Consider the following 22,134-nt stretch of genomic DNA (forward strand, 5'->3'; position numbering starts at 1 on the left):
AACTGAACTTTAATGCCAAGGAAGCTTCATGGCAGCCGACACTGATCTCCTTTGATCTCCTCCATGAGGTGCCTCTTCTCCTCTTCTTCTTCTTCTTCTTCTTCTTCTTCTTCTTCTTCTTCTTCTTCTTTTGGGTTTAAGGGCAGTTTGCATCCATAAAGTTGTATTACCGCCATCTGCTGGTCCTATCTATCTATACTGTTTCCCACCAATCTTGTAGTCCCTGATGACTGTTTCCGTCTCTTATCAGCAGCTTTTTTGTCCCTGATGACTGTTTCCCTTCTTTTTCTTCTTTACATGGGCTCAACGGCAGTTGGCATCCGTGTAGTTGTACAACCGCGATCTGCTGGTTCCAGCTGGTCCATACCATTCCCACCACTCAAATAAGAAAGAAAGAAAGAAAGAATGAAAGAAAGCATGTCCCACGAGGAGCCTCTCCCATCTGCTTTGTATGGGACATTCTTTCATAATTGTTTTTGTAATTTATTGAAAACGGTTAAAGATATAAAAAGCACAGCATAGCAGCAATGTCTTGCACATTTTGATTTCTCAATGTTTCAAATCAGTTAAAGTTTGTGGGAGGAAAGGCGCAGTGTGGAAGAAGTCAGAATAATAATTTTTGTGTGAATGCTGGAAAGTGGAGTAGTCTTGTGATTGAGGAGTGTCAGTGTGCCCACACTGCATCTCACCACCACGTTATGTAATTCAGTACCAAATCATAGCGAATCCAGACTGAGTCCCCTGTGGACCAGATCTAGTTCGAGTATGTGGGAGTCTGAGCAGATCTGTTTGGGTGGTCTTTAATTGAGAGGGAATCTTCTGGGATTTCCTTCCTCACACACACACACACACACACACACACACACACACACACACACACACACACACACACACACACACACACACACACACACACACAGGTTGATCCAGACAGAGGGCTCAGTGGATGTTGGAGACATTAGGCTGATTTCAGTGAATAAGACCCTATAGCAGAGCTCTTCTATCAGGGGGGGGGGGGTCTGCGACACAACAAGTTTGGGAACTCATGCCACCGTCTCCAGCGCCGTCCGCCCCCCACATTAACCCGGCTATTTCCAGAAACTTCCAGCCCACTTTTACACGTCACTTGAAGGAATCTTTAAAGCGTCCGTCGCCCGTGTAACATGTCTCAGTACTCGACGGCCAGCGGCATGAACGGCATGAAGACTCAGTCCCCGGTCCTGACGATGGCGAGCAACGACAGCGAGCCGCTGCCGCTGGGCTGGGAGGTGAAGATCGACCCGCAGACTGGATGGCCCTTCTTCGTGGATCACAACAACCGCACGACCACCTGGAATGACCCGAGACACGACTCGAAAAAGGTAACGGAGCGTCGCTGAAGTTGGTGCGTGCGTTCCAGCGGCGCGCGCCGCCGCTTCGCGGCTATTTTTATGTCGGGCTGCGTCGGTGTTTTTTTTTTTTTTTTTTTTTTTGGTTTGTTTGTTTGTTTTTTTTAATGCGTGTTTTTGCTATAGTGCGGCTTATTACGAGCGCTGCGCTACACCGCAGCTCCGTGATAATGTTGTTGACTGTAGGCCCTGTGTGGCGGCGTCTCCTCCCCCTCACAGGCAGCCCACGAGCCCATTATAACGGGTGATCAACCCCGTTATGTCCCCCTGTCATGATCTAACACTATTATTACTCGATGAGTCACGCTGCAGTATGTAAAAAGGCTGCCGCACGCGCAGCTTGGCGCAATTCAAACGACGACCGCCGCGACGTCCCCGGCTCATATTAAACTTTTTCCCTTACAAGGATCTGCGGCTGGTCCGGCTCACTTCGGCCTGTGGAGTACAAGATATCTAATCAAACCCCATTAAAACGTGTTGTGGAAACACACACACAGGTCTGCAGCGAAAAGCCGTGGGCTGGAGTGAGCCTCACAGCCTGCCAGCTGGTAATCTTTCCTCTCGGAGAGAGAGAGAGAGAGAGAGGGAGAGAGAGAGAGACTGTTGTCCAAAGTTAGTGTCCAGAGGAATCTGCTAGAAAGACACAGCTGTTGGGGGATAAAATTGGTGCAATGGTGCTGGCAGTGTGCAGTGTCCTACTCTGAAATGGCAGAGGGCAAAGGGTCGTTCACAGCTATTAAATAACTTTTGTCTGGGGGAAAAAAAAAAAAGAAAAAAAAAAACAGCCACAGGTTTACACACTAATGCATTGGTGTTTTTGTTTACATTGGATATATTTGTCCGAACTTTGTTCACTTTTCAAACATATCATGGACAAAGTGCTAAACTGTCAGACCTGTTGCTTGTGCTCTTCCATAGCTGTCATTGGCAGGTGCCTCTTCACTTATTACAGTGGGACGAGACACCATGTAGCTCATAGGAAACTACATTATCATTTCTTTATTATGCGTTTTTTTCCGTCACAGTTTATTTCCCTGGATAAGGGCCTGCAATTCATCAAGTAATATTAGAGTAAAAATGTTGTCTGAGAGTATTTATGTTCTTTGTACTAGACAGGACCGGAGTGGGATTTGTCAGTGAAGGTCACTAAAAGCAAAGAAGTTCCTCATATTTCCTATCTGCAAAAGTATCTTACACATTAGGATTTCTGTCGCAATCCCTTCAAAGTGTTACAAAAACAAATACCAGAAAACTACATTCACTTTCCCTGAATGACACACTGGCGATGAGCTCATAACATGTTTGTAAAAAGGGTGTGCCAAACTTGTGTGTGTGTTTGTGTGTGTGTGTGTGTGTGTGCGCGCGTGTGCGCGTGTGTGTGTGGGGGATGAGCCGCAAACTTTAGCCTGGTGATGTCACTGTGAATGTGAAGCAAAATATCCAGCACACCAACAGCAGTTGTCTGACCGGACATGCACTTAAAGTCTGTGGTAATCACAAATTATTTTCATGTATCTACCACTGTAAGAGGCATCAGCTTTGGCATCCCCGTGTGGGATTGTCATTATTCTTACCTATAACACTTGCAGCAATCCCAAGACTGAGGACAGTCAAGTTAACAAAACCCCCCTTTTATTTGAAAGCAGTGAACCTTTGTTCATAGCACATCATTAACGAGTTGGTTAAAAATATACTAAATCTTATTCAGAGTTGTCTAAAGGTTAGGGAAGACAATGCCAATCATTACACAACTACTCTCAAGCCAGTCACCTGGAATATTCTTGAAGCTGTCTATCTACTGTCTAATACATGGCTTGGTTGAGTGTTTCTCTCCCTATCGGAAGGTTGCGGGTTCCATTCTGATCTGTGCCTGTCCATATGCCTAAGTGTCCTTGAGCAAGACACTGAACCACAAATTGCTCCCATTGGAGTGACAGCGCCTTCTATTGGTGTGTGAATGTGTGTGTGCATGGAGTAATGTGATTCAGGATGTAATCACGCAGTTGAAAAGCGGTATATAAGTGAAGTCCATTTACCAGTACTTTGTAAGTGACTGGATTATTTTCTGTTGCTGAATCTTGTAGTGTAAATTATTTATTTGTTGTGTCAAACAGTCGATTTGCTGCAATTTAATAATTGTGTTACAGGTTCGAGAAGTATCAGCCAATGGACCCAACATACCACCAGAACCAAGTCCACAAGAGACCCAGAAGACCTTCGTTAGGGAGATGAAGCACCCTATTCTTCGCCCGGGTTATGTTCCCATCCCAGTCTTCCACGAGGGCGCTGAACTGAGGCAGCAGCAGCATCCATGTTACTCTTACATCCAGCCATCCACTGCACAGAATATCCGGACAGATGGGAGGACACCCTCCCCAACACCAGGGATCCACTGCAGGCCCAGATCGCCATTGCATGGACCATCAGACAGCTGCCCTTCTGAGCCTGCGAAGGTGGGCTCACCTGTTTCACAGACACCAGAGGTAGGACTTCAGTTTTTTCCCCAATGCCACACAATATTTGATAATATCTGGTTTGTAAAACTTGTTGGATTGAAAACAAATGACAAAATGTTGTATCCTATTACATTTGAACCCAGATCTATCCAACCTTGCATCACCAACCGCCACGGCCCAACAGCACCAGTCTTCAAGCTGGTTATATCCCGATTCCAGTGATTCACGAGGGTGGAGGAGGCCAAACGCAGGCTCAGTTAAATCCCTCTGTCTACTCTCAGCGTATCCCTTACTCTGAGCATCAGCCGCCCTTCCATCGCCTTCAGTCAGATGAATGGCCCGGCTATTCTGCTGCAATGCAACCACCTCGAGAAAGGGCTTCCCCAATACTGTTGCCCCAGCACCGCGATGCTTCTTCTATTCATCTTCCACCTCATGTTAGAAGTCAGTCTCCTATTGTAACCCAGGTGCTGGGAGAAAGACCACAGGTAATCCTACTCTCTTGTGTTTTAACTTTGAGTATCCTTTAGAAATGTTGGATTTCCCTCTTGGTGTGTGTTGACCTAGATTGTGACAACCCTTCTGTTTTTTTGTTTTGTTTTGTTTTTTGCTTTTACTTGGAAGGCTCAGCAGCATGTCCTCACGCGAGAGCAGCCCCAGAAAATGGAGCAGGAGCAACAAAGCATGCCACAGAAACCTGAGAACACACAGCTCCAGCCACCTTTGCACACAGAAGCCGATGTCCAAAAGCCTCAACAACCTCATCAGTTCCAGCAGCCTCCACCTCAGCAACCACAGCAGTTTCAGCAACCTCAACCGTTCCAGAAACCCCAATATTTTCAACAACCTCAGCAGTTTCAGCAACCTCAACAGTACCACCCACCCCAGCAGGTACACCAAACCCAACAGTACCACCCACCCCAGCAGGTACACCAAACCCAACAGTACCACCCGCCCCAACAACTACACCAAACCCAACAGTTCCACCCGCCCCAACAGGTACACCAAACCCAACAGTTCCACCCGCCCCAACAGGCACACCAATCCCAACAGTTCCAGCCTCCCCAACAATTACACCAATCCCAACAATTTCAGCAACCCCAGCAGTTCCAGCAGCCCCAACAACCCCAGCAGTTTCAACAGCCCCAACAACCCCAGCAGTTTCAACAGGCACCACCTCAAACGTCTCCTCAGCCTCAGCAGCCTGAACAATTACCACCGCAACAGTTCCAGCTGCCTCAGAAGCCAGAGCAACCCCAACAACATGTTGCAGATATCACAGTTCAAATACCTCCAAAACCAGAGGTTCAGGATACAACTGCTGTTCCACCGGAGGTCCCTCCTGCACCAGTAGAGGCTGAGCAGGCCCCTCAGTGTCCCATCCACCCGGGCTTGACAAAGGTACAGCAAATAGTCGGACGAGTTGCTAAACTGGAGCAGGAGGTGAGATGCTTTGATGGGAAAAAGAATGACAAGAAATACCTTCTTCTGGAGGAGATGCTGACCAAAGAGCTATTAGCCCTGGACTCGGTCGACCCAGAGGGTCGTGCGGATGTACGACAGGCGAGACGGGACGGAGTCCGTCGTGTTCAGACCATACTGGAAGAACTAGAACAACTGCAGGAGCAGCCAGTCAGACCCCCGGGTGAGACTGTGATGGAGGGAGACAACTTGCCACAGAAAGGAGAACCTGGCATGATCACCAAGCAGAATGTAGAGGAGGCGAAGGAGATCTCGTAATGACTGCACATTTCATAGAATGGAGGAGAGACAGATTACCTGCTGTATATTTTATAGTGAACACAGTCTGCTCTGGCTCACTCTCCTCCTCCACTAACCACAGCATTCGTGGAAGTTGCATGCATTGATTGATCGTGTTGGTATGTCCGGCCGTTCAGCACATAATTGATGGTAGCTCAGTGCAATCATGTTTATCAAGCCGATGTCGTTGCCTTCTATGTTGTGCCAATGTCTTCATAATAAGACGGCTGCCATGATTAAGATGTTGACAACAATTGCCAGGCAGAAGTTTGAATAAGAGGCCTTTATTACTAAAAGGAAGAGAAATACAAGTATTTTCTTAAGAAATGTCACATGTAGTTGCCTTTTGTCTGAACAAATATTGTATGAAGCTTTTCTTAATCCAGTCAGCACATTATTTAGTACATGAGTGCAAACATCGGGGCTTTAGCAGATCTCACTGCAGAACTGAGTCAACAGGAAAGCATTTTCCCCTTTACCGCCACATGGCTATGTTGGAGCTGCTTTGTCACACAGCACAGTGAATATGTTTGTTAGATGCTGCTTTTTGGTGCATTACTGATTTTGCTGTCTTTGCACTTTGCCATCATTGAAACGTATCGTGCTGAAAATCAGCAGCACTTCATTCGAAGTATATCAGTTTTAACAAGTTTTGATTGATGTGTTTGAGTGTTTGTATGTGAACTGGTTTTACTTGTTATATTTCAGATCCTGATATCAGTATTTATATCATTATAAAGTATTTTGGTACACTTATGAATGTGTCATGACAAACAGAGGTGAGATATGAGACAATCAGTCGGAGTCACAGTTTCAGATTGTCAGAATGTTCTTGTATAACTCTACCAAAGCCACAATCTGTATCGACACTAACACAGAACGGCCTGAAAGCCTTAAATCGCCAACTGTGATTAAAAAAAATACCCAAATCATAAACACTTAAACCTTGTCACTCAGCAACTTTTTTTGATCACCCTGTTTGTGTAGTAATGTGTCACACGAGTAAGATTGTAAGCTCTTTGTATGATAGGGTCACTGCCTAACACTTTTAGAATTTCTGGATTGTGGCTTAGTGTCGGTCACAGTTTTCAGTTGCTGGCTGATGCATTGTTGAAAGAAAGTCACAGTGGGATGGTTGAAAATAAAATGTATTTGACATGAATCTTGACTGATGCCTGAATTTACAAAAAATGTCTACTTAAGTCTATTATTCTTGTAATGTTATGCTGCGGACATCCATAGTGTGTGTGTCAATGGAATTTGGAAGTTGCCACTCTTCCTAAATGTTTGAAATTTGATGGTCAAAGGTCAAAGTCAGGGCAGATCATTGCATTGTACAGTCATTTTTGGCTGTCGCTGACTGGCCTGTGAGGGAGAAATGAAAGAAAGTTGAGTGTGTATTATGCGATCGATTCAACTGCATTTATATTTAAAGAGGCAGCTGTATTCTTTATTGCATGTAGTGATTGTATTACCCATCTTTGTTCTGTTGCAAGATTAGAATCTAAATCATCATTATTTTATAAAACACAAGAAAAGCAGATCGTAATATACTGCTTTTCAACTAGAAATATATTCATAATGGGCATAATTGTGTAGAACTTACAGCTCGCCCATCCGCAGTTGATTCTTTCAATTCACTGCCCACCCTTGAGTTTAAAGGTTCCATTTGTCAGCTTTTAAAAAGTCAAGATTGCTGTCATGAAAGATGTTCCACATTTTGAAAATATGTCCTCAATTTTGACAGAAATTATTACATTTGGCTGAAGAATTATCCAATCAGACCCCGTTGGTCAAAGAATAAAATAAATAAAAAATTATATATGGTGATGAGTCAGGAATCCATACACAAGTTATAGGATTTTCACACGAGAGGGAAGAAAGGTTATCCAAGATGGATTTGATTTTCTACAAAAATAGTCAACAGATGAATCACAATATTTCTACTGGAAGTTATTCACTGAAAATTATATAATTTATTTTATTTTTTTTTACTTCAGTCATTCAATAACATTAATTTATTGAGTGTCTGGTGACATCAGTAGCAGTTTTCATGTGATTCTATTTTTACGTGTTGAAGCACAGTCCATTTGTATTCAGGGAGAAATAAATGACACGGTAGTAAACATTATGTTGGAATCGGGTTGATACCAATAACCAAACTCAAGGTCCCGCATATTCCAAGTCTGCTATGTGTGTCCACCGTCTGTCTTTAATGGAAGCTGTTATCTATTTAAGCTTCCTCTAAAAAGATTTTCAAAGGCAGCATGAACAGTGAGTTCTGTTTCTGAGGTCAACTAGTCCGAGCCTTTCCTCTCAGCCCCACTGAGTCATCGTGCTGGGCTCGCTATTCAGGGTGGGGACGCTCAAGTTGTGAGTGCCTTGCTGCTCTAGAATAGGCAAATTGCCTTATTCTATAACTTCACAACACAAATTCATGAATATTTAGTAAGGAAATATCACACTTTTTAATTTGTCTTTCTATCTCTTAACAACAACAACATCCATCTTCTATTCCACTTCATCCTGTGCTGGAGCCGATCCCATGCTGCTCATGATGGTCGAAGGCAGGATGCACCCTGGCCTCCAGTTCATCACAGGACAAACACACACACCCACATTCACACCGAGGGGCAATTTATTGTCACCAGCTTTTCTCACATGTATGTTTTTCGATCATGGGGGGAAACTGGAGTACTCGAACCACGCACACATGGGGAGAACCTGAAACCTCCACACAGAAAGACCCAGCTGGTATTTGAACCAATGACCTTCTCAGGTGAGAGCACTAATCACTATTCCACCACTAAACAATACTGCAGCTGTAATAACGCACGTATTTGACACATAAAAGGAAATTATTTGAGATCATTCAAAAATTCGAAATTGAAAGAAATTACAATATTATTTTGGTGTGTATTCATGTATTGTTTAGATTTCACATAAAAAAACAAGTAAAAACATTGTTGGCAAAAAAGTACGTTAAATGTTTTTTGGGTCAGAAATGTATGAGGTGTGTTGTGAGAGTCTGGATCGTGCTTTGATGGGAGGTTCCAGTCGCTGTGCTCCGTCAGTACCTGCACGCGGTGATGACGCCCAGTCACGTGTCATTGTTTGGAGCAGGAAACGGTCGTTACGACGCGGCGCTCGGCGGCTCCAGGCTGGGGCTCTTTCTCACTCACAGAGGTGTATCTGCTTCTACTCTGTGCGGGCATGGTTGCGGGAAGAGACGCTCCTCCGGCGTAAAAGGGGATTTCTGAGTGTCACTATGCGTAGAAGCGGAATAAACGACGCCGATCCAGCTGCTAGCTCGCTGGGCAGGCGGCTAGCGACCAGCCCGTGCTGAAGCAGCTAACCGCTGCTAGCTCGCTGCACTCGCCCGCATAGGAACAATCAAAACCAAACAAAACAGGGGAAAACCCGCACCGAGCCAGCTGGTTACTTCATTTCGTTAACCGTGAGGGGACAACATGGAGCTGTTCCAAGCCAAAGACGAGTACATTCTGCAGAGCGGGGACCGAGCTCTGTGGTGCAGCAGGAAGGACGGAACGATGGCAGTCAGACCCGGTTCGTACAATCACACCTTCATCTGGTGATTTTATCTCAATAATCAGCCTTGACGTTACTCCATCGAGGTGACAGCGGTTTATGTCTTGTCTTGGTCTGATTGGGTACATCACTGATCTCACTCATCCATCTCAGTCTAATAATCCCTATTCTACAACAAATAAGGTTTAAACGGACAAGACGTCAGTCCTATGTCTTGTCATCTCCAGTTATTTAATTTTCCTCTAATGTTACAAACAAGAGCAGTCTCTTAAATTCAGATGGATTACAGAATTGTAAGAAGGTGAACGTAACAAAGCCTATCTTATACTGTTTTATAAAAGTTTGACTGATGTCCTGCTGTTTTGTGTTGGTGTGATGCTGAAGAACATGCAGGCACAATACAGAAATATAAGATCCACCAGCATATTGTGTGTTTGCTGAAGTGTGTCCAGAAGCAGAAGTGAGCACAGATCCTCCTGTTCCGAGCTGCAAAGAGTAAAGAGCTGCTTCACTGAGCTAAAGAAAGTCTCATTAGAGTCACAAGAAGCTCTGCATGTTGGCCAGTGTGTGAGCTGAGGTTGTATGGCTGTGCAGCCATCCTGAACTGGTTTTTAGTTGCACCGCTGTTTCATTATTTAATTGGAAAAAGGGTTTCCACTCCTCGCTGTTTCCACTTCACCCTGTAGATCACAGTGAAGCACATCTATGATATTGTGCGTTTACTGTGAAGTCTTCATGTTACTTGTGTTCTGTTTACTCCACTCGGTGAGCCCCCCCCCCCCCCAGCGATCCTTGCAGCGTTTCGTCTGTACATGAAATTCTCTGCCTGGTGGAACAGGAAGAGTCATTGTCTGGGCCTTGCTTACAGTTTATGTTCTCCACCCTGGACCAAGCCCTTCACATTTTTCCAATTTCCTCCACCATAATGTGTAATCCGTCACCAATGCTAGGCATTCCAGTTGCCTGAGTTAGTTCAGCGCCTTGACCGACTGGTCCACAGCACAACTGCTGTCTCTATTAAGATGAAAATACATTGGTTTTCTTTGAATATGCATGAAGAATGCACACATACGCTTTTAGTTCTGGACTAAAAAGTGAGGGAAATTAGATGAACCCATTATTTCAGCTTGGTGGAATTGTGAAAAAGCTGTAGTGTGTTGTGATAACTAAACGATTTGCGATGAAAATAAACAGTTGATCAATGACCTCGATGTCTTCTCGCTTTGAGAATTGTTCTTCCAAATTACAGTGCGCTTTCACTGATCACAATGCCCACTAAGCTCTCTCCAAACACACCTACCTCGTGGGCGGACATCCAGGGCTACAACTGATCACCCACACTGCATGGAAACATAACACATCACTGTTAAGTCAGACTTTGGTATGTGTAATGTGTATATTGATATTGTTAGGACGATACAGTTGCGAGACACTGTATTACGTCTTTACGTGATTACCAAGCCCTTCTAGTGTGTAATGAAGGAGCACTTTCTGTGTACTTCTGATGCCTGAATGAATAGTGAAGGCCTGCCACCTGTGCCAAATCAAACATGCAATTCTCATGACCTGCTTTGGATCAGCAAGAAAATGCCAATGCTCAATAATATCCCCACTAAGACCAAGAATAAGAGCCGTTTAGTCAGATGTGACAACATTTTTTGCTATTAGTTATAAATGAGGGTTATGTTTGCCCCGACTTCAGCTTTCTGCACTGAGCGGTTTCTCGCAGGAAATCGCACAGGATGACTGTTTTGTTAACATGTAGGTTGACTGTGTGATCATTTAGCTTTTGACAGAACAGGTGCACACGCTCACACCTTCCACTAAATCAGTTAGCTGTTTTCATTTAGCCTCAAGAATCATTTTATTTGATTTAATTATTTGGTCCAGGCGGACTGCTTCCCTGGTTGAAAACATCTAGTAATGTTCTGATAGTTTTTGTGTTTGTTTTTGTTTCAGCAACAGACCTGTTGTTAGCTTGGAATCCAGTGTGTTTGGGTTTGGTGGAAGGCATCATTGGAAAGATCCAGCTTCACACAGGTAAGTGGAGCGTGTGAAGGTTTCACCATCAGATGTTTTCGGTTTGCTTTGGAACAGAGCACACTGGCATAGTATTTTCTACCGCTGAGTGCTGGAGGCTTGAACCACCAGATCATCCACCGCTTGGTATGTTTCTTAATTGGATGGGAAGGTGTGAAAACAATGTGTAAACGTACTTTGAGATGTGTGTAGTTATGAAGAGGAGTGAGCTGATGGGCGATGATTCAATTGATGATAAATCTGATTGAGTTACTGGTGAGCCTCTGTGGGCTCAAGGGTGGGAAGTTTGACTGTACCCTTCATGAGAACACACACAGACAATGATATTATCCTGCATTTATTAAGACCACATAAATATTCATTTACCAGATGTCATGTGTTGCGTTTTCAATTTTTAGAATATCCGCAGTTAATGACTGGTGTACAGCTGCTTTCTTCACACCTCTCAGAATGTGAGGAATTCGACACCCATGATGCATCTCCCTGCCTCCCCTCCTCCCCCTCCCTTCTCGTCCTGGCAGATCTCCCGCTTGGCCTCGTATTAATCCGCCAGAAAGCGCTGGTGGGCCATTTACCAGGCAACCACAAAGTCTACAAGATCACCAAGATAGCCGTCATCCCGCTGTCTGACGAAGAGCCTCAGGAGCTTGAGTTGGAGGTGTGCCAGCTCACTACAGTGAATTCACAAATGTCTCCTTTAATTGCTGCACTCGGTCCCTTGACCCAGACTTTATTCATGCTTGTGAGGATCCTAAATAGTAATTTAATGTCCCAAAAAAACCTTTATGAGTCAGCCTGTGATTCATCTGTAAAGATGAACACAGTGCAGAAAAGTATGTGACTGATCACGTTTATTTATACCCACACTTTTAGTGGAAACATTGCAATCAAAATTCAGTGTGATGGACAACAAAAAGAAGTGGAATATTGCTAAGATTTCAGTTTTTCAGGGTTGCTTCACGGATGGGGAGACAGAGTATTTTCAAGTGAGTAATTACGCAGGAGGCTGATCATTGTCCTCCTATACATTGTTGTAGTACTGCAGAGTGACGTGTCCTCCCTTGGAGTCTAAGAATCCTCTAGTGTAGATGATAGTTTTTCCTGTGTTAATTTATGAAAACCAGAAGTATATAGTGAAGTTATTCATTGGCCTTTTTTAGTGTGTAGAAAGAAACCTTGTGGTTTTGCTGTGTGGAGAAAATTTGGACCACATCCACCTCCATCTTCCCCATTGAAAACTGAGCAGTTTCGATATCATAAATTCCATTGTCATGGCCTCTCTTTTTTAGCTTTGTAAGAAGCATCACTTCGGAATCGACAAACCAGAGAAGCTGGCTCCGTCACCAGATGACTCCAAGTTCTTAATGAAGACTTTGAGTCAGATCAAGTCAAATGTAGCAGTGCCCATCAAGAAAAAGGTATCGCAGATTAACCAACCCATCACCTTCCACTTCTATTTTTCCATCTTTTAAGCCTCTGTGTTTTTCTTTGCTTTGTCACCTTATTGCTGTGTCTGTCTACCCGCCCAATCCAGTATTCCCCTGCCTTCCAGGTGAAGGAAAACAAAGAGAAGGAGCGCCTGGAGAGACGGCTGCTGGATGAGCTCTACAAGATATTCATGGACTCAGACTCCTTCTACTATAGCATGACGTATGACCTGACAAACAGCGTGCAGCGTCAAGGAGACTCGGGGAAATCCAGCTTGCCCTTGTGGAAGCAGGTTTGATGAGAATTATAAATAAAGCACCTTCAGCTTCATGGTGATGAGTATCCTGGAAAGGCACCTTCTTTTTACTGACTGTGTTTTATTCTTTGTGCAAGGTGGACGACCGTTTCTTCTGGAACAAACACATGATCCAAGATCTCATCGACCTTCAGGTGATGAAGTTTTCTATATGCTCTGCTTTTACTTGAATTGAATTGATTAAAGTAAATTTGTTCGTTTGACAAATCATTGACACACTTGATGAGTTATAGATTACAGTTGCTGGCTTTAGCATTCAAAGTGTAGTTGAGGGGATTGTAAAGGATTTCAGTACCAAACTTACCAAGCTGTACGTAAAATAAATGTATTTTTTAATCTTCTGTTTTGAACCCCTCTGAATGCTCCAGGTCCCAGATGTGGACTTCTGGGTAACACCGATCATCCAGGGCTTTGTGCAGGTGGAAGAGCTGGTGGTGAACTATAACGAGACATCTGATGAGGAGCGGAGCAGCCCGGAGACGCCACCGAAAGAGATCACCTGTGTGGATGACATTCATCCTCGCTTCACCGTGGCTCTGATCTCTAGACGGAGCCGCCACCGTGCAGGTACAGCTGCTGTCAGCCTGAATAAAAGCATTGTCATGTTTTCACTTTAATTTGGGCCAAATACATGAAATATGTTCCGTAATTAGGACATATTTTGTTAATTTACTAATAACCAAAGAACATGGCTCAAAATGTATTTTCTCTCTCTTTGTGCATGTTGTGTGATAGAAGCCTTTTTTTGTGAGTGCTGACCGATTCTTCTTCTCCCAAAGGGATGCGGTACAAGCGGAGGGGAGTGGATACAGACGGCCATGTGGCCAACTATGTGGAGACAGAGCAGTTGATCCATGTGCACAGCCACACTCTCTCCTTCGTCCAGACTCGTGGCTCTGTGCCTGTCTTCTGGAGCCAGGCGGGGTACCGCTACAATCCCCGGCCTCGCTTGGAAAAAGGTCAGTAGAACAACATTGTTCCCGGAGAGACTCTTGACTCTTTTGCTCAGCATAACTTTGGAGCAGGATAACTACTCTGGCTGTTACTCACAGGAGAGGGGATGCATCCTCACCACCTTGGGACTGTAATTTTAAAAAGTTGTTATTCTGTTTGTTAACGGGGGACATATTGTTTTACATATCTTTTGGACTTGAGCTTTCTGTCGGCTGATTGGAGTGTGCACTTCTGTGTGCACACACCCGTGTGTGTTTACATGTGTGCACATTGGGGTGTAACTCCACAGATGTGGATTTTTGAACATGCAACCATGTAAAGACAGAAATGATTTGTTGTCATGTAAAAATTCGGAAGTAGAGTGAAAGATATGCCCCTTTGCTCTAGGAAAGGTAACATTAAGTCTCCTCTTGTGTGATATTGTGCCATACAGATGAGATAAGCTGGCACCAAGGGAGATTTTGGGGTTATAAAGTCAGGGGAAACCACACTGATTAACGGTCTCTTATGTTTTGAAAATCATTGCAGAACAGCTGTATTGATCAAGCATGTTGTTCTATCACTTGTAGTTGAATTTCTGTCTGTGTAGACATTATATTAAATATCGACAGAAGTCATCTCATCAGTGCAATAATTTTCTAAAGAGTATTTAAAGACTGTATAGATTTTATTTAGAGAATTCTTAAAAACAGCTTTGCATGTGAAATGAAAACTGTTGTTAAAGTTGCAATGGCATAAAATCTATCAGGACGAGTCTCACTCGATACAATGATGTGTGCCTTGTGTTTCAGGAGAAAATGAGACTATGTCTTACTTTGCTGCTCACTTTGAGGAGCAACTTAAACTCTACACGAAGCAGGTGGGTTCGATTTGACTGAATGCCAAATTACTTGTGTGCTTGTATCATTTATTTAGCATGAACGTGCGTCAGTGTTGTTTTGGGATTGCTATTTTCAGTTTGTTTTCACCATTGTGGTTACTTTGCCACCTGTGGCTGCGTAACTTATCGGTGTTTTGACTACGAGGTTATTTTCGTGCAGTAACTAAAATTCCCTTGCAGCAGCTTGACAACAATTGGAAACGTTTGTTGGTTTGTAGATTGCACAGCTTTGTAAAGTGCGGTATTGCTCTAAAGCTGCAGCCATGTTATTTGGCCAATGAGGAGTTGCCTCTAGATTAGGCCATGTGGACTAATATCAGCACTATTTCTTCCTATGGCCCCCAGGTCATCATTAACTTGGTGGATCAAGGTGGACGGGAGAAGCTGATTGGTGATGCGTATCTGAAGCAAGTCCTGCTCTATAACAACCCAAACCTCACATATGTGTCATTTGACTTTCACGAGCACTGGTGAGGGAAGCACACTATTTCTGTGACCATCTGTCTTACACCACCATACATTAACTTCCCCTTTATGCTTCTTATGTCCTGTTCCTCAGCCGTGGCATGAAGTTTGAGAACGTGCAAATACTGACAGATGCAATTTCTGATATCATCACTGACATGAAGTGGGCCTGGTGAGTGCCACAGGGAAATGCTGACTTCATGGTGCAATTATTAGAAACTGCAACGAATCCTTGGCAGGCTGTGGCTCGTCCTGCACCATTTAAGAATGTTATCCGGAAATGAGATTTTCATAAATTTGATTTGTTGTGATGTCGCTCTGTCAGGGTGGATCAAGCAGGAGTCATCTGCAAGCAGGAGGGAATCTTCAGAGTGAACTGTATGGACTGTCTCGACAGGACCAATGTGGTCCAAGCTGCTATTGCTCGGGCGGTGATGGAACAGCAGGTCAGACAAAGAGAAAGGTTTACCCTTAGACACACCTCTGTACTGTCTCAAAGCCTTTCATTTTTTAAGTATTGTGTTTTATACCTTGTGTCTGTGACCTTTTAGCCTGAAGGTGGCATTGTTCTATATCAAACTCTCATCTTGCCAAATAAACAGAACCACTCTACAGTTTAGTACCTCAGAGATTGGCAGGGTTTCTTTTAATAAAAGAAATCTTCATCCAAATGAGACTTCCTGTTAAGATTGAGATAAAATTATAAAAACAAAACCTGAAGTACTCGACACTACACGTATTCTTTTCATTCAATGTGAATTAATTACATTGAATTTCAAAAAAGGTTTTCTTTGTTAAAGACGCATTCAATTGAACTGTATGCTGCCTTAGTTCAAATACAAGATTATAATACTTGAGGTTCATTAAAAAAACGTTTTCCAGACTAAATCTTGTTTAATATGAATAGATGCTATTTATTGTAATAGATAGATGATAAAAACACGCACTTAGCAGTACAACTTTGCTGAACTTGTCAGACGTTTTTTCGTTGCATAGTTTTCTGTACAGTCTCCATTGTCCTCAACCTGTTCACCTGCAGCTAGGATCTTCTCATGCTCCTTCAATAGAGCCACTAGAAGCATCTGAGATTCAACAGTTAAAAGCCTTTGGCTGATTTGTTAACAACATCCAGCTCTGCAAATCCTTTGTGCTCATCTGACATTTATCTGGCTCGGTCAGTTGTCTGCAGATCGTATCTAGCATGTTGCCCTTGTTTGAATATTTTATCAGACTTCATTCCAGGAAAACAAGACTGTTTTGTCCAGTATAAAATATAGCATAATCAGGATCAGTATAAAACCTTGTTAAAAGTTGACTTCTGTAATGTTTCTGGAAGTTAAAGTGTGTGTTTGACTTGATGTGTTTTTCCTTCCCGCAGCTAAAGAAACTGGGTGTGATGCCTCCGGAGCAGCCGCTGCCTCTCAAATGCTGCAGGATTTATCAGGTCATGTGGGCCAACAACGGCGACACCATCAGCAGACAGTATGCAGGAACAGCAGCGCTCAAGGTTGACATCCTGGTCTTTGAACACACACTCACAGCTGAACACATTTGCTTGAACAAGCAGAAGGAAAGTGCGACTTCGTCAGCTGTTTTGACCAAACTTAAGAATCTTACTTGTTTTGTTTCTTTCAACCCTGACCTACTTGTTCAGCACCAAACAACAGGCAGACATCGGTGGTGACTAGTTAGGGTTGCTAGAGGAGTTTGAGTATCTAACAAGCCAGATATTTCTCCTAGAAGCTTTTCAAGTTCAAAAATGCAGCTGAAAGAGTCTTAAAAGTATACCTATACAGAATACACAATTCCAACGATAATGTGAATGTTTACATTACTAAGTGAGAGTATACAAAATATTTGAATGACTTTTTGTTCTTCTGTAGGGAGATTTCACCAGGACTGGGGAGAGAAAATTGGCTGGAGTGATGAAGGATGGTGTGAACTCAGCCAACAGATACTATCTGAACCGCTTCCGAGACGCTTATAGACAAGCAGTCATCGGTAGGGCAACAAACGAGATACTGTATTTTTAACCCATGTCCAAAAATCTGTGGTCACATGTCTGAATCCTCTGCGTTTCAACGTGCAGATCTAATGATGGGCCTGCCAGTGACAGAGGACCTATACTCCATCTTCAGTAAGGAGAAGGAGCACGAGGAGAAGGAGAAGGAGAGCATACGAGGAGCCCAGGAGCAGGTCAGCCTCCTGCTGCAGACCTACATGCAGCTTTTGCTGCCTGAAGATGAGAAGTTTCATGGAGGCTGGGCCCTCATCAATTGTGACATGAGGTTAGTGCTTTCCTGTTGAGTGTAGATAAAAAGATATAATAAAGAATGAAGATGTTTAGTGTTCCTCTACTAGTTTCATGACATTCTCTTGTTTTTCACCAGCCTCATCGATGCAAACAACAAAGACGTGGACGTGCTGCTGCTCCTGTCCGACAAAGCCTATTACATAGCTTAGTAAGTCAGACTAACTTTGCATGTTTTCTCATGAAATTATGATGAAATAATTTACATAATTTTTTTTTTTACAGCTATGATGAAGAAGCAGATAAAGTCAATCAGTACCAGCGCCTCAACTTAGAAGGTTTAGAAAAGATCGAAATCGGTAAGAAGCAGAAGTGGGGATTTGTGTACACTCACTGAGTCAGTCAACACTTCCCAAAAGTGCACTTAACAGTTTCACTGTAACCTTTTAGCAATATCTTCACTACTCATGATTCATGCAAAGGAAGCAGATCACTGGAAACGGATGTTGCGACGTGTGAATTTCTTTGCAGGACCGGAGCCGACCCTATTTGGGAAGCCAAAGTTCTGCTGCATGCGTCTGCACTACAGAAACGAGGAGGCCAGCGGATACTTTCACACACTGCGAGCAGCAACACGGAATCCCGAGGACGATGGAAAAGGTAGGGTGTATTTGAAAACGTCTTTATACTGCTATTTCAGGGAAGATTGTAGCTGATAAGCTGTGCAGACACTGACACTGTGACGTATTCCAGATACATTACAGTGCATAGCTGAAATGCTCCGCATAACAAAGCAGGCCACAGGGCTCGACTTACTCGTGGTTGAAAAGAAGATGGAGAGGTAAGTCCGGGATTGTGTCCATTGACACAATGACCATTCATTTCCATCTCTCTCACATTATTTCTTTTTAATGAACATTAACGGGTAATTGTTGCCAATCGCTAGAGCCGTAGTGCGTCTACCTAAAGGACTGTGTTTGTGTTCCAGGCGGCAGAGCAGGCCTCATGAAGATATCATGGGGATCCAAAACAAACCTGCCGACCAGGGCCAAGGGAGCTCCGGCCTGGCACAGGGCAAAAGTTTCCTCCTCAACAAATTCTCCTCACTCAATCAGAAAGTGAAGCAGACCAAGACCAACGTAAACATCGGGCCTTTCAAGCCCCTCGGCAAGCTGGGCAGCTTCTCCAAGCCCGACGTCAAAGTCAATTTCCTAAAACCAACTATGCATGTCAATCTGTGGAAGTCGGACAGCAGCTTGGAAACATCGGATAACAACCCTGGCACTGGGGGCCTCAAAAATATTGGTGGCAATCACTTTGACATCTCCTCCGACTCAGACTCTTACAACTCGGACCCGGAGCACCCGTGTACGGGGTCCTTGGAAAACGTGGATTATGTGTTGCCCAGCTGTGGCATTGTAGCGTCAAATCCACGACTGGGCAGCCGCTCTCAGTCCATCGGTAGCGTCGAGCTAAATATCCCCTCTGTCATCCGAGTCACAGGATGTGACGGAAAACAGGACAACGTCTCTCAAGACAGCAAGGACAAGTCGCCCGGCGCTGCCTCTGTGGCTGAAGAAGCCATCCTGATTGACTTTGGTACTCCCATTGACGTCTACTGCCACCAGTTTGTCCAGGACGCACAGACCAAACCTGTTGAGGTGTTCGGAGAGCTGCCGCAAGCCGCTGCACCTCCACTTAACCCTGTAGTGCCTGCGCAGAAAAACCCCCCAGCAGACTCGGACACGCAGCAAAGCGCAGAGCCGCAGACCCAGCAGGAGGAGCCTCAGCTCCCCAGGCCGTCCCAGCTCGACGTCCAGTCCTCTACCTCCAACACCAACCTGCTCTCCGTCCAGAAACCCAGCTCCGCCGTCTCAGGAGGCTCTCAGAGGAGTCTAGGTTCACAGATAGAGGGCAGCCTCGGCCCCTCGCCAGCCGACAGCAACGGCAGCCGAGTGGTGTCCCCTTTTGCCAAGATCAAGAGTTCCATGGTACAGGTGGCCAGCCTGACCCAGGCAGGACTCACCCAGGGCATCAACTTTGCCGTTGCAAAGGTGCAGAAAAGCCCCGAGCCAGACACTGTCAGCGAGGCCCAGGAGAGCGAGCTGAAGGCAATGTTTACACAGTGCCAGACCAGGATCATTCAGATCTAGTGCTTTCCTTGTAGCAGGAGCAGGAGCCGTTAATCGTTTAGAAACTTCCTGTAAGGTAGCAGTAGCAGCAGCTTTCACACAGTGTCCCCTACTCGGCCAAGACGCGCGCCCTTAAATTAGCTGTTTATTCACATTTGCTCAGTCACAATGAGTCTTGTACAGAATCGACCCAAGTCTAACGTGACAGTAACCATGTTTATGTGCATTGAGGATTCCTCTGTTTTCAAAGCACTTTTAAGATAATATAAAGCTAAAGAAATCCCCCCCCCCCCCCCCCCCCCATGCAACCTTGCACAATATTATTTCTATTTTGTAATGTAATGATTAGGTGTCTCTCTCCATGGAAATTATAATATGGTACAGTGATATAAATATCCATTCTTCCAAAGCAAAAAAAGTGTTGGTTAAAAACTCCATCCACACCTGAGTCACTCCAGAAACACTTCTACAGTTCGATTACATTGTTGTATAGGTAACGTAAAGAGACAGGCGCAACTAAAAATCCTGAAGATGTTCAGGTTTTTAAGGCATTTTAAAGTCATTTCCTCTCTGATAGTAGAACATGTTAGAACACGTTGGTGTTTGTAAACATGTCGCTGTTCCTGGACCGACGTTGATCAAACACCCACACTGCCTTGCATGTGAGGTTAATGGTAACGAGGCAGGTAAGCATTAGCTGCATGTGTAAAAGACCCAACTCCGACTCTTCCCAGGTACTGTACGTCGTCCTGTATGTGCAGGTCACTTATTGGCAGTTATAGATCTCGTAATAACCTTTCAATTTGTAAACGTTGTAGTTTAAAAAAATTAAGTAGAAAAACAAAACCAAATATCTTTCGTGAACCCCAAAGTCCGATTCTATGTTGGATATGACCTTTTGTATAGAAGCGAGACACTGTACGTAGTTAACCTATGTAATATCAATGTTGTCCAGTGTAACTTAGCAGAAATACTGTCGTAGGAATAAGGACTCCACCATCTTAGTAAGAGTACCCTGGTTGTTGATCTGTACAGTGAGTAATGTTTATCTGTCCCCGAGTACAGCTTTCCTGAGCTTTTTGTATTGATGGTAAGCAAAGGCGTGTGAGCACTATATTTTGAACGAGCGCCCAGTACTGTAACCACTCACCACGAATAACCAGAAACCTCCTGGTTTGAAATCATTTTTGATAAGAGATGCGTAACTAAAAATCTATTCTGCTAAAAGTTCTAACACTCGAGGGTTTGATTAAAGCGAATCCTCAGCCAGCGTTGTACGTGCATGCTTGACAAGGACCGGAGAGTAGCGTATACTAGATAGATATGCAATTCCACCCACCCGATTATTGGAAACACTGACGCTTTAAGCACTCCCCAAACTGAAAGCTTATTTGCCTTAACAGGGAATTGAAGTGGGATTATGTATATCAGGTATTTATGGCAAAATCTACCTTTTTAAGTCTGTTCTTACATGTTACATTTGGTGTACTGTATAAAAAAAATTAAACATTCATGTTCAGGGTTATTGTATGTCATCCAGCTTTATCTTGGGATATTTCATCCAGATATTCTCCTGGGAATTGAGATTTTTAGTGCTGTAAATGGTGTGTTTGGGATGTGTGTGTGTGTATTGGAGCGTCAGCGCGGCTGCTTGCATTTCAGAGTGCTTCCCTTAGAGCCCTACTTGTATTTATATGCGATGAATCTGTAAAGTTATATTGTTCATGTGTTTAACCTTGAGGAGTGAGGTGTTGCCTCAAGTCCCGTTATGAAAATAGGACCTTGTTATGAACTGCCAGAAATCAAACTGAACCACGGCCACCTTACGCTACTCCGTATACCAAGTTTTTATGAAATATCCCAAGATCAAGGTTCACATGTTTCATACTGTGTTTATATTTGCCAGTTTTCTGCATCCAGCTTGCTCACCAGCAGATATGTGTCTTACATGTGTATGTTCACAGAAGGCTGCTGTTGATTGCCGCCAATATTTTAAGGTAACTCGCTGTAACCTAGACGAGATGGGAGGCGTTTTTTTTTTTTTTTTTTACTTTTTCAGGATGGCTAACACTGGAGCAGTTCTCAAGCTTAAAAAAAAGAAACATAAATAAGCAGTAATCGTCATCATTCCTGAGAGAGACCACAATGCTGGAGTGTCAGATCTGCTTTTTATAGGCAAAATGCTAGCCGTAGTAATCAATCCGATACTTGCTGGGTGAGATCTTTTTTTTCTTTTCTTGTGCGTCTTCTTTCCTTTAGTCTTCGCACAAAGTGCTTTGCAGTCACTCCTCCTTTGTGGTCTGTGCTTGTCCTTTCACATCGTGATTGATAATCTTGTGACTACAGATCTTCAAGGTTTTGATTTGCACTGTTAAAGCACATTTTCCAGCATTGGCACCATTTCATCTGAAACATCCATGTCTGTCCCTCATTACCAACTGACCGTTGTCCTGATTTTCCACAGTGTCCTGAGATTGTATTATATATTAAAGTATCTTATTTATTCTTTTTTCT

General features: G+C 43.8%; 2 protein-coding genes across 4 annotated transcripts; both read left to right on the forward strand.

The window, feature by feature from the left end:
* Positions 1-1,117: 1,117 nt before the first annotated feature.
* On the forward strand, positions 1,118-6,765 carry bag3 (BCL2 associated athanogene 3; the record flags this gene model as incomplete). 2 transcript variants are annotated; one of them, XM_080481642.1, is made up of 4 exons in its annotated part: positions 1,118-1,361; positions 3,536-3,841; positions 3,988-4,332; positions 4,469-6,765. In XM_080481642.1, the coding sequence occupies 4 exons, from the start codon at positions 1,164-1,166 to the stop codon at positions 5,582-5,584; spliced, it is 1,965 nt and encodes a 654-aa protein (XP_080337768.1). In that variant the 3' UTR covers positions 5,585-6,765. The 2 variants fall into 2 exon arrangements, with proteins under 2 accessions (XP_080337768.1, XP_080337767.1); XM_080481641.1 differs by having other exon boundaries at positions 1,164-1,361; positions 3,536-3,871.
* A 1,938-nt stretch (positions 6,766-8,703) lies between these two features.
* On the forward strand, positions 8,704-22,128 carry inpp5f (inositol polyphosphate-5-phosphatase F). 2 transcript variants are annotated; one of them, XM_080481790.1, is made up of 20 exons: positions 8,704-9,172; positions 11,114-11,194; positions 11,716-11,852; positions 12,484-12,612; positions 12,729-12,914; positions 13,016-13,072; positions 13,307-13,505; positions 13,718-13,897; positions 14,684-14,751; positions 15,118-15,242; positions 15,332-15,409; positions 15,563-15,683; positions 16,616-16,744; positions 17,121-17,238; positions 17,327-17,525; positions 17,628-17,699; positions 17,774-17,847; positions 18,020-18,148; positions 18,242-18,329; positions 18,477-22,128. In XM_080481790.1, the coding sequence occupies exons 1-20, from the start codon at positions 9,076-9,078 to the stop codon at positions 19,639-19,641; spliced, it is 3,432 nt and encodes a 1,143-aa protein (XP_080337916.1). In that variant the 5' UTR covers positions 8,704-9,075; the 3' UTR covers positions 19,642-22,128. The 2 variants fall into 2 exon arrangements, with proteins under 2 accessions (XP_080337916.1, XP_080337917.1); XM_080481791.1 differs by having other exon boundaries at positions 12,747-12,914.
* Positions 22,129-22,134: the final 6 nt, after the last annotated feature.

This window comes from Lipophrys pholis (genome assembly GCF_963383615.2).
Source record: "Lipophrys pholis genome assembly, chromosome: 15".
Lineage (NCBI taxonomy): Eukaryota > Metazoa > Chordata > Actinopteri > Blenniiformes > Blenniidae > Lipophrys > Lipophrys pholis.

Excerpts from the sequence above, each read along its gene's own strand:
- inpp5f (XM_080481790.1), top strand. The coding sequence starts at position 9,076 with ATGGAGCTGTTCCAAGCCAAAGACGAGTACATTCTGCAGAGCGGGGAC. Across the intron at positions 13,073-13,306 it reads AAGATCTCATCGACCTTCAG|GTCCCAGATGTGGACTTCTG; the intron begins GTGATGAAGTTT and ends TGAATGCTCCAG. Across the intron at positions 18,330-18,476 it reads GTTGAAAAGAAGATGGAGAG|GCGGCAGAGCAGGCCTCATG; the intron begins GTAAGTCCGGGA and ends TTTGTGTTCCAG.